The following is a 12,601-nucleotide window of genomic DNA, read 5'->3' as shown; positions in this document are numbered from 1 at the left end:
ACTCATCTGTCGAGTGTAATACCCGACACTCAGCTTGGCTCTGAGGTACAGCGTAGCAAGACTGTGCAAGATAAGTGGCGCAAGGAGGAACAAGGCGACTCTTTCCGCTGAAGAAAAAGCGAAACGGCACGAGCCTCTTCGCAAATGAAACTCGCCAACAAGCTCGCAACACCAAAGGCTCAGCACATGGGTGTTTTTCTGCTAGTCGTTCTCAAAGGCGTCACTAGCGCAAAGTTGTTTCCCTGCCAAGACCTACCACAGCATCTCTTGGCTGCATGCGCGGAAAACGCATGTTGTCACAGTATTTCGGCGCGCGGTCGCAGCATCGAACCAGACTGTCCCAACCATCATTGGAATGCTTTTTTATGCCGTTGGAAAATCCGCAGCTGGGAAGATCTCCCTGAGAAGTGAACAACTGCGAAGAATGCTCGCTTCTGCTTACTGACAACGACTGAGCACGTGTCTGACGTGGTGACTCTGCGCTACGAAGCTTGTGAGCTTGTCTGACGGTTTTCCTTCACTATTTTCCAGCATTCAAACACGCTTACGAGTGACAATATCGCGCTGACATACCGTCGCACTCCACCTGCTGCCACGGGAGGTCTTGCTACGCACAGCAAAAGCGAGAAAACGGGGTTGGGAGAATGGCCAATGAGTACTATCTTAGACATTCTACGGGACTGGCTCTCTGCTTATACCAATATACAACCAACACTGTTGATGACTACAGCTTCCACAAAGCAAACACGGAGACTGTATTTCAAAGGAAAGGGATGTTCAGTCTTGTTGTTTACGTCCAATAGATATACCCCTGTCGCTCGTCCAGAGGGCGAAGTCGAGAACATGCGAGTTCTTTGCCATACTTTACACGGGGTTCTTTACGTCAGTGACGAGTTGGAGTTTAACACACGCAACCCGTTCTCTGGTATGGGCACATCACATGATGACTGTCTGTCTAGAAGTAGATACACGAGCATACTTCTCAGCTATGACAATTATGACTGCTATTCCTACAGGTACTAAAATCTATATCTTCTATGCTGTTATGGTAGTCAAATAAGTTTCATCGTTATTGATATTTCAGTGACATGTTGATGACAAAAATACTAACAAACCACCGGTTTTTGGCGGAATTGCCTAACACCGCATAATATCCTAGAAAATACCATTGAGGTACGATATGAAATGGTATTACGAACCGGCTTACTGGTATTGAGTTATCTGGATGTGATAGGTCCATCAAACGACTACCGTTAAGATGATAGTTATTGTAGAACTAGAACCAAGTGTACATGGATTAATATAACAACGATAATCACGGTAATCTGGGATCCTTCTTGGCATAACGTTAAACCGAATACATGCATTGGCAAGAAAATTAACATAATACTAGCCAAGAATACAACACACCAAATATTTAAATAAGGTGAAGAACATGTATTTATAGGGGATTGGATTTAAAGTATCTCCGAACATATCTTCACTATAGAAGACAAATCCATATATAGTTGCTAAGATAGCTCCACAAGATAGTACAAAGTGGAAATGTGCAGCAATATAATATGTACCGTGTAGTGCGATATCCATACCTGCATTACCCGTAACGACACCTGCTGTACCTCCTAGAGTAAATAGAAGCTATGTGATCTATGCAGTATAACGGGACTTTAGACCGAACGTGCGATAGATAAATATATCTTACATGATTGTATATTAGCGGCTAAATGTCAACCAAACCTGCGAATTTCGGGTTTTCCATGAAATCTGTTTGGGAGAAGAGGCTTGATAGTACTACCGTAAGTACATAATATACAGTCCCAGCAGTAGCGGTTAAATTATAGAAGAGTAGAGTATTATCCATACATACCAGGCGCAAAAAGCGTTCATCCAGTTACTAAACAGGTGCCAGGCCAACAAGAATCCGATCCGTTTATTCCGTACAGACTAACATTAGGAAGGAGACTACCTAAGTGAATATCATGATATGTGTACAGCTTGTATATAAATGTTGCTTTTTCAAATATACTCGGTTCGTGACACCACTTCATAGCCTACCTGAATGGTACTTTATAGCATATTATGCGGTGTTAAAAGTATTTCCATCCCAGATCGGTGGTTTGTTAGTATTTATGTCATCTCTTATTAATCTAAGTTTACTTTCTGAGATTCGAGCTTTAAATACACGAATGCTAATTCGTCAACAGTTCATGACTCGAAACGTAGTCAGTGGATGGGTGATTATCCGCTGTTCCGGTTTAGCTTCCGAAATGAGAGGTATCGAATCAACTGCTATAGTAAAGAAAGAGAGCGCGTTTTCGACATCTTCGTAGTGCATCCTATTTTTACAACGCGACTGCGTGAAATAGGGGGTCAACAAAAATTCAGTACGTCCGTTCTTTGTCGATTGCACAGAGTGCCCATGGCACAAACTGGCAACAGTCCTTAGTTCGTTATTCCCGGGATCAGATGCCCCTCCGGTGAATCTTATGATTGACCATTTATTGTGCTGCAGCAGCGCGCACATCTTTTCCGGTAGAAGCCCGAAGTTTGTCGTCCTTTCAATTCCTCTCCTCTCTAGGTGTAAGTGCTGCCGTCGCTCTTGGCACAGACTGTCTGCCGGTTCGCCCATTTCGTGTAGCTTCTCCTTGCACAGAAAGCGGTGGAAAGGCAATCTTGTGTAGAATCTGTAATAATTTGGCTACCGTCTGTTCAGTCAGAAACGCCCGTTCGGTAGTGGTCCCCGGCATACGTCTGTGTCCCGCAGTGGATAAAGCGACCTTGTCACGAACCCCTGCACTTCCATTGGCGTCTGATCCGTTCATCGTCAACCCCGATCCTCACTCTCTTGGGGATTCGCTTTGACGAGGATATCCTCGTGTGATGCTGTGAACCAGAGGAAAAACGGATGAAAAGCTGGAATGTAGCAAAAACGGAGGGGGCATACAAAGATCCACAGCCGGGCTCGCCGACCGTCGGCTTGTGGCCCGACATTTTATGCTTCTCGTGTCAGATTGTACGACGAGAAAACAAAATTGAACGCTGTATACGTCTGTACGCAAGCATGGACTGGCAGCGGAGTACCGCGGCGGAGTTTCTCATCTGCCGCAGTCGTTTCGTGTGTGCGTGCTTCTGAAGTAGAGAGCGAGAACACGCTACGAGCGGAGAAGGCAACATGAATAAACAAAAACGAGAATGTCAGGCTCACGCCAAAGCATGTCGACATTGCAGTGATGTACTTCTTCCACGAACTTGAAACTTGCGTGTGCCCTCGACCACAACTAGACAAGGCAGTGTAGAAAGTGCTCCTGCATTGTGTCTATTGATTGAGGTCCGTGGGACCCCATGTAGTACGAAAAACAGAGAAAGACCGGGACCACGAGAGAGTGGCCGGATTACCGTGCTCAGCAATTAACTTGCAACACCAATGCCTCAAAATCAAAGAGCATTTTTAAACAACATTTGCGACAGGCACGCTAGCCGTCCGCCTCGCGGTTCTGTAGCGTTTCTATGGCCACATCGAAAAGGTAGAAACGGAGGCAATTGTGAGATTCCTCTCCGCTTGGATGGCCTTTTCGGATGTCTAACTTCACGAAAATTCCACTGGTTCAAAGGATCCCATTAGATGTTCTGTGTTTTGGCGCATGCTCTGACTGAAATTGCGACCTCTCTTCTCTTCGGGTATATGCTGACGTCGAACAGTGTTGGCATTTCCGTGGAGAAGTATATTCTTGGGGCTAAGGTGCTGCGTCCCCACACTTTTCTCTTTTTGAAGCATGTGGATTTCAGATAAGGTAATCCTCACACAAACAGGAAGCTGACTCTGGGTTCTCAGGCGGAAAGCTGCGATGGTTTTCTCGCAGCTGGAGGTTGCATGCAAGACATGTTGATGGATGTCCCGTACTGCGCGACCGTTGGTGTGTTTGTCGAACTCTTTCTCACCAAATATCTGGTGTGTTTCTCATTCACGAAAATATGTGTTGCATTTTTACTTGGCTTCTCTGCTAGAAGATATCAACCAAATTCCTTGTTAATGCCATGTCTGCTGTAACGCGGCACAGGAAACTCGGTGTGCGCATGCATAGAGAGTAGGGCAAATCTACCTTTCCCTTGTCGAGGTTGCCCCTTCGCCGGCAATAGCTCGCCAGCTTTCTGAATCTGTTTCCTTCCTTTCACTTCCGCTTGATTCTTATCTGTTTATTGTCTCTTCGTTACAGAAGCACAACCGCATCTCCCTTGCTCGTTTCGTGCCTCGCGGAACGACATGTGATCTTCTGTACTGAGCACATTGTTTACGTGCATCGATACTTTACGGCCATCCAAGCTACATGCCACTACAGTCGCTGTTTGTGTGCTGGTGCTTCGGTCCTTCCTTTTAGCAAGTGCGCTCCTGTTAGCCGGTATTGTATGCGGTCTTCGTCTGCACCGTAGCAGTAGTAGTGATGGGGCGTTAGCTTCTGAAACGTAGAACCTATCGCGGGCGACGGTTCTAAAACCTGCATGGATGAACCAATCCACGCCATTTTGCGACACCACAGGAGGATCCAAGTGACACGGCAAGTCGCAGTGGCCTTGCGTTCCTCTCTTTTATGTCCCTGTCAGATCTTGTGCAGGAGGCGGCAGTTCGTCAAGACACTTCAGTGCCGAAAGGACGCAGTGTCCCCCGCAGGGGTTTCCCTGAAAAAAAAAGACAAAGGTGAAGCAACTCTTCTCGCTTGCAGGTGCCGATACCTGGTCTCACCAGACGTTTGTACAGGTGCCATCTGCGCACTCGCGTGTCTCGGTGGCCTTCAGCGTCGAAGAGTTGTCGGCTGTATCGCGAGCTTTTTTTGGCAAGGACTCCACCAGTTCCGTGTCTTGTTTCTGGTGGACCTCTGAGAAACCGTGGCAACGTACTCTTTGATCTACAGTTGAGAACAACTAATTTAGTTTTGTGGAACTCCGCCAGCGTGCTCTCCGTGTTGCCGACAAATCGCGACAAATCGGAAGTCTCTGTGAAGTCATGTGCCGTATTCCTTCGTGGGAAACGCAGGCATATAATTGGGAGTTCGGTCACGCGTGAAATCTCATGCTTCTTCCGCTCCGCATGGCAGCCGACGTCACTCGAGAGGAGAGTCGCTGCCTGGAAGCCCTCGAGCTCCTTCAGCTCCAAGTCCAGCGCGAACTTCGCAAGTTTCGTTCGCGACAGACTTCCGCGGGAAGCCGCACGGGTCTGGTGACTCGGACGAGCGAGGAGCAGAGCGTCGCGGGCGATGGTGGCGATGCCAAGAAGGGAAGTGGCGGTGAGGGCAGAGGAGAGAGTGAGGGAGGTTCCCGGGCTCGGTCCCTGAGCATGCGACGAAAGGAGTACCTTGAAGAAGTTTGGCGGTGCGCCGACGTCGGCGCTGTCGAGTGTCCAGACCGCTTTGAGGAGCACAGGGGCGGCGGAAACAGACTTGAGGAGGGACAGGATTACCGCCTGCATGCCGTGCTGCGGAGACTGAGACTGACTTCACTCCCGAGGGACGAGCGTCGCTCGGGTCGAGAACCATCGCGTTTCTGGTCGCAGTCGCCCGTCCGTCGACCGCCAGCTTCGATGACACCTGAGAGACAAACGCACTTGAATTGTCCGACATGTGTGTACTTGCAAGGCGCGCTGTACAGACAGCGGGTCCAACGGGCATGCGTAGAAGTGGAGAGCAGGAACCTCCTGCAAGGTTTGGCGAAAGACCTGCGAACCACGCGTACCCGAGTCAGGGAACTCGAGACGCTCAGAGCGGAAGAAGTTACAGCGCTAGCCTCTGGTCTCCGTGAGAAAGAACGAGAGGTGGACGTTCTCAAGTCCCTGCTGTCGCGAGCGTTGGAGCGCCTCGAGGAGGTTGTGACGCTTCTCCGTGCCAAGAACGTAGGGCCAGGCAGCTTGTGTGAATGCAGTATTTGTCGCTCTCACTTGGCTTGAGCGAGGACAACGCAGAGACGATTGCCTTTTTTTGATGGTTCACCGCAGTTGAGGAGTAAAAAGCGTCGACAATGTTCCACCGTGATCGGCTGGCTGTCGTCACATGTCCTTTCTGTGATCGAATGAACTCTCAAGTAGGGTATATTTCCGTGTCTTGCGTGCTGGCATTGCTTCACTGCATGTCATAGCATCTGCCCGGCAGTTTTCTCTTGTTGCACAACCCCCCCCCCCGCACTGTCAGGTATTCCAAGTGGAAACCGCGTGTCAGCGGCGCAGAAGTCAAGGCTTTTTCGGACCAGGTGTTATCGCTCAATTTCTGAACTTTTCCCCTGTGCCTCTCTTTTGGCTGCCAGGTCGAATCATCAGTTGGACAAGCTCTTCGTGGCAAAGGAAAGAAAGCAGAGCAAACATGCTGTGTAACCTCTGAAAAGGAGGATTTAGGATCTCCGTTGGAGTCCCACTCACAGTCACCAATAAAGCACCGCGCAACTGACCCTTTGACGACCGCCTGTTTTGAATTGCGTCTGGGGCAAGTGGATGAGGTGCTTGCGCAGGAACGAGAGAAGCAGAGAGCAGTCACGGGTCGTCAACAGACAAACACTGCCGAATTCTCTCCGCTTGGCTCCACCAAGCCGATTGGCCAATGCATTTCAGAGCAAGAAGCAACGGAGCTGAGTCCAGCACCAGCGCAGACCGGCAACACGCAAAATACAGAGTGCAGTGGAAGTCCAGAGAGACAGGATGAATCGCACACAGGAAACGATCACATCCCTTTGTACGTTTCAGGAGATCTGGCATCATTCCCGACGCAACGCGAAGGTTTCAGAGGTCCCGAATCCTCGAGCAAGGGGTTCCACTCCTCACCACATGCACTTGATAAAACCCAGGTGACGATGCGTTCTCGGCCCACGCCAGACGACTCGCCGGCCTTACAGGCTCCTTCTGAGCTGTCGGCAGCTCACACTGACTCTGGCGGTCACTTGCTCTTGACTCTCTCGCCACAGCTGCAACAGCGAATGATAAAGGACGACCAGCATCTTGTGTCGCCTGCTCCCGGGGGGTTGTTTCTTGTTCACAACGGTTCACCCTACCTCAGCTGCGTGGATGGCGTGGAAAGGGCCGGAAGTGGGATGGGTTTGAGCGTAGGCCCATGGGCGCCGCGGCTTTGTGTGGAAGAGCGCCAGACACCCGGAGAGAACGTGGCAAAGCAGACAAGCACAGCCGTTGGCTCTCACTGGGAGGGCATGCAAGGCACTTGCAGCGGCAGGCACTCGTGCTCCCTGCTCTCGCAGGCGAGTGTGTCTCGCGGGTGGCCTCTTTCAACGGGCCCTCCCGCGACCTTCGCTCCGCCAGTCTCTTCCTCTTCTTCAGTTATCTCGTCAGTCTCTTCTGCCTCCATGGCTCCTCCTGTAGTTCTTCTTGCCTCCACTGCAGATGCGGCGCGCCATACCCGTAGCTCTCCGACCCCGCGGCAGCTGTGTGAGGCAGGTGACGGTTGGACTCCGAAGCATCAGCTGTTGCACGCACCATTTCAGTGTCTCCAGCACGCTACAGTATCGAGTGCTAGCACACTGTCTCTCTCACACACACGCAAACTGGCACCCGAAACTAGGAGGCGCGGCAGCGAGTGTCACAACTTTGCGTCTGGCTTTTCTCACGAACGAGTACACTCGGTTCACTGTGATAGCGCTTTCCCTCACGCAGTTCCCATCCGTCGTCACGAGAGGGCGGCTGGCATCAGCCACTATTCACCACATCCCTGCCAGTTGTCAGGAGTCTCTGCTGAGTCACCCGCTGGTCCTCTTGAAGCCAGCCGCTTTATTGCTGCTGGCAGCGAAGAGCAGCAACAACAGCTGCAAACCCCATTGATAGGACCGTTTGTACCCCTCTCCCAACAACTTCGCTCTCAGACTCCATCGGTGGAATGTCCCCAGCCAGAATGTGAGAAAGTTCCCGCAGGGCAGCCAGAGCTGAAGGTGCCAGAAGCAGATTGCCGGGTGAGTGGTGCGCGTGCCGGCTCTGGTGGCGCCGGCGTTTTAAATACCGTAACTGAAAATGAACGAAGCAGACAAAATCAGGCTGGCGGGGTTCCAGACAGTGCGCCTCCAGCGCGTTCAGCCCCGACACCTGCGTCTATTTCAGTCACTTCGGCAGCGGATGTGTTTCCATCAGCAAACGTCTTGCATTTACCCACTTCGTCCCCGATGAGCTTCAGGACTGATGACATTCTTCAAAGAAGGGCAAAGCGACCCGCCGCCCGTGAGCTGCCTGCGGACGCCTTGCTGGAATTGAGCAGTGCGGAAAGCGAGTGCGGAGACATGGCGAGTGGCTTCCACCGGCCGTCTCTTTATTGAGGGGGGAGCGTGCAGGCGCCCGTCGGAATGATAGCTTGGCTATTCGCCAGGAGTGGCGTCGCGGGCGGCTAGATGCGACATGTCCGTTTGTGGTGATGTGTTATCGAAACGATAGAATGGAAAACGAGAAAATAGCAGCCTCGTCTCGGCATGAGGAGCATTGTTGATTCGGGCCAGCACATCTTCGTCGAGAACTCGCCGAACACTCTTGCGTGTCACACTCTGCGGATGGCTACGTGTTAGCCGAGAAACCACACTCCAGCGAGCAACATATCCTATAGGTGTCTTCTCGGTGCCGTTCTTGGATTCCAATGGAGAGGGTAGTAACATGGCGGTGACGAGACAGTGATGTGGATTCTGACACCTCTCGAGGCGAGCTGTCGGTCCGCGTGTCTGTTCGTGTGAGCGGAACAGTGAATTGTCATGGGGTTCAACACAGAACCGAACGTAGCGTGAGTTCGACGATAGATTCGCAATCGTGCTTGATGCTCAGGGGTTGTGATTGCTTCTTGCAAAATTTGCATCTGTGGTTTCCGTCTATCCGCCGTTGGTTATTCACGTTTCTCCATAATTATGAGCGAGTTTCGAACCGGTGCTCGCGGCATCAAAACCTGTCCACGACTCAGGCAAGCCCCTTCGTCGTTCCAGAGTTCTCCGTCCGATCTCACTGCCCACATTCCTTGTTCCTTTCCTGTTTGTCGGCTTTATATGCCAACTACTTTGCTGAGACATTCTTGGGTCAATAATCTGCCATCTCACGAAAAGTCCCTCAATCGTAGCAGAGTACTTTCCTTAATTCGAAAGAAGACAGTGAATCAGCAAGAAAACGCTTCTTCGGCGGCTCCCTCATGGGTCGTTGTGGGTCCAGGTTTTGAAACACGCCACGGATTGCCATTCTGCGCCACGTCCTTTCCTTCCCTTTGATGACAGAGAGGGCGTCGTTGGCTGTTCATTCATCCTCGCTCGTGCCAGTATGAAGCTGAACTAGTGACTTCCTGCAGACGGTAAGCCCAGCCCCGGCTTAGTCACAGTGAAGATGCAATGCATAAGGTTTACAAGGCAACGTGATTGCTTGCAGGGTACGTTTCCTCCTCACAAAAATGCCCCGCTTCCTCACACACAGCACGAACATGCTTGTGGCTCATCAACGTAGCTTTCTTTAAGGTGTATCGTATCACACGGTTCTATCCCTATATATGATGGCAAAAGACTAAGACGAAACCTGTAGGAGAGTGGGAAATATGTTTGACACTTGGCGCCCCTAGTCGCAACCCCGAGAAAACGACCTGTCGTAGCTGCGCGGCAGGTATAAATCATCATCTGTCAGAATCAGACAACTACCGGTAGTGTTGTTAACCTTATGGGCCGACTCTGCTGAGAGTCCGTCCGTGCTTCTTACGCAAGGTCAAGAAATTGAGCCCTTGTGACGATGTCTGGAAAATTTGCGTTTTTTGCTTCCTCATAGTTGTTCAAGGAGAGTAATACATACTGGAGCCCTGTGTGCACAACACAACCAACTGTTGTAGTAACAGACGTTGCCGCAGGAGGAGTGAACGAGGCAAACGCTGTCCTTCTCCCGCCGTAAAGGTGGGAAAGAGTAAATCGGCTGCTGTGTCAAAAGGGCAGAGACGAGAAGGAATGTGGCTAACAGTCACGGGGGGCGGTGCCAGCCCATGAACCGATTTGGACAAAGCCATCCCGTAGAAAGAACGTGCCCAAAAGTGCTTTCGAGTCCCCAAACATTTACCGGCTCTACATTCTTCTTTGGAGATCTTTCCGTCCTTGTCTTTGTCGCATAATTCAAAGACTGCATCGATTTCATTTTTTGTGAACATCCCCGCAGCCGGGCCCTGCATATTCACACAAAGCGTAACAGCGCCTCAGCTTATGTGCCGCATAATGCATCATTCGTCACCTTCAAATGCTCTCCACCATTTCCTTTGGGTGAGGGTGTTTCTGATTACAGAGTATTTGGCAGTTGAAAACGAAGGTCCACTGAAGGTCTCGGATAGTGGAAAGCATTACGAGACTCTTTCGAAGGAACGGCCTGTGGAGCCTCCCGCAGCTCAAGTTCTCCTTGTAAGGGTTAAGCAACGTGTGATGCAAATGTTTAGTCCACTCAAAGTCAGCACGCGGAATGGAAATGATGGGCAACCGTTAAGTGCCTCTCCGCTAACGCCTCATACCTCGAAGACCATTTCAGCTACCTGGGAGGAAACAGAAGAGGAATCCTAAAGTTTTTGCACGACACTGACCGGATTGTGTTCTTATGTCTCCCCTGTCGAGCTCCCAGAAATAAACCTGATTCATGGATTGCATCATGGGATGCCTCACCTGGACCTGGCGCCGCTGCAGTTCCTCCAGGAGAAACTGACGCGCATTTGTTGGTTTGTAGAAACAGACAGATGAGTACAAGTCCTGGAAGTCACTCAGATGTAACGCATAGTTTTGCACATAGGAGTTTAACGCTGTTTACGGAGGCAGCCATTCCCGAGCCTATGCATTTTGTCAAGAACGCGTGGCGGAACAGGGGATCTGTAATGACGGTTTCATTACACACATGCAGCACACGACGGGTCACGGGGAAATCTGCGTAGAGACGTACAGAGAGAAATAATCTACATGGTGTATGTATCAACACGGAGGAGCGCTTGTCTCTGATTTGTTCGGATGGTGTGATTACCGACTCGAGCTGCACAATTAAAGCTGAGTGGAAGGTTTGCGACGCTGCCTCACAGATGTTTTTCGTTGTGTTGTCCCGAGCAGATGGCGATGTATCATGGTCTTCAGTATGTACTGACAGTAAACGAGTTACTCTGTTTCTATTCGAAATATACAACTCGTCACCGTAGTGTGGAGTTCCAAAAAGGGTCGGTAGCTGGGTGGCAGTGGCCTGCCTCCTTTGCCACAGAAGTGGTCTCCACGCACCTTTCATAAAGATTCGAAGGGTAAGTGTTCACACTGCTCGGTATTGAAATTACCACTGTGACACCAGAATGCATCTACACAGCAACCTAAAACGTTCGAGATAACTGAAAACAAGTGCTTCCTTGCTGGGTCACTTGAGTTCCTGCGGAGTCTGATGTGGATGATGACACACTCTAAGGAGCTCGTCGATGCGATGTCTGGCGACATACGCCTCCGCCACCTGGAGGGCTTCTGCGTTGGAGCACTCAGGATCACATTCAAAAGACGGGCAGGAGATAACTTGCGGCTGTCAATTGATCACTCTGCGCGTAACTACGATTCAGGTAGTCCGAAACACTTGTCCAGCAACAGTCATTGAGCAGGTGCACTAGGATTTTGTTCTCTAACGGAAGTGTCTATATTTGCTTGAGAAAGACTTGCAGTCGGCAGGTGGACTTTGTTCTCCGTTGGTTCTCACCTACACTCGCTTTTTCCATGTTCGCTAACTGTCAGCTGTTTGGAGTGAATGTATTTGCTTCTTTTCGCCTTCTGGTGTTCGTTCTGACCACAGCGGAGGCCACTTTTGTTCTGGGTTCTCGCCGGAACGAGGAATTACAGATGAAGCAAGCCACTTGTAGGCTTCTCGCTTGACCACAATGCAGGTCCTTCTGGAGCTAGTCTTCAAGTCTTTGATGGGCTGCTGGTACAAAACTTGTAAGTGTTTTGAGAACTAGCGGCGTACACATCAAACGGTGGTACCCGGATGTTTGAACATGCTCGTCGTTTGCTTATAGAGAGGCTGCTGCTCTTCGGTATCAGTTTCTCTGTCTAGTTACCAATCATGAAGGGTTACTTCGTATTCGCGACGGATCACAACCGTTTGAAACATGGCTGCAGATGTTTCCTGCTCTATTATCAGCCGGAAGGTTCTGGAACACCTAAGAACTAACTGATGACTTCAATTGCAGATGCAAAACTGAGAACTTTTGCAAACGGTCTACTCCGTCAGGAGGTTTGTGGTGAGTAGTGGACTGCGTAAGTTACACGGGCAAGGCCACAGAGAAGTTCAGGAAGTGCGCAACAAAATTAAACAGCAAACGTAAGCCAGTTTGGTTCTAGCCTATTGCGATGTCGTCTCGATTACGTCATCGAAGACCGGAGATAACGTTTCCCCACAGGAAAAGTAGGTCGCAAGCGAGTCTGCGCTAGAGGCACCAGAGGCTGCTGTCGTCGAAAATACCACCTTGACCAGATGCTTTGGCTGTTGTTTTTTTCAGTGATGCCTGCTACGAGGCTGGGCTCAAGAAAATACAGCTACACGCTGAGTATAATGGTCGCCAACACACTCTCAGCCAGTGCCAGTTTCAGCGGGGCCCACCAGGGAGAGATAACGGATGACAAGTCT

At 50.4% G+C, this 12,601-nt stretch overlaps 1 protein-coding gene across 1 annotated transcript; it reads left to right on the top strand.

Moving 5' to 3' along the window:
• Window positions 1–3,813: 3,813 nt before the first annotated feature.
• TGME49_234200 (hypothetical protein) lies at window positions 3,814–9,026 on the top strand. The gene is made up of 2 exons (XM_018780389.1): window positions 3,814–5,881; window positions 6,289–9,026. Exons 1-2 carry the CDS (start codon window positions 5,066–5,068, stop codon window positions 8,287–8,289), a joined length of 2,817 nt encoding a protein of 938 aa, XP_018635866.1. The 5' UTR covers window positions 3,814–5,065; the 3' UTR covers window positions 8,290–9,026.
• The last annotated feature ends 3,575 nt before the right edge of the window (window positions 9,027–12,601 follow it).

This window comes from Toxoplasma gondii, chromosome X, assembly GCF_000006565.2.
Source record: "Toxoplasma gondii ME49 chromosome X, whole genome shotgun sequence".
NCBI lineage: Eukaryota > Apicomplexa > Conoidasida > Eucoccidiorida > Sarcocystidae > Toxoplasma > Toxoplasma gondii.
The sequence above is the reverse complement of the archived record's forward strand: the minus strand, read 5'-3'. Positions and strand labels throughout refer to the sequence as shown.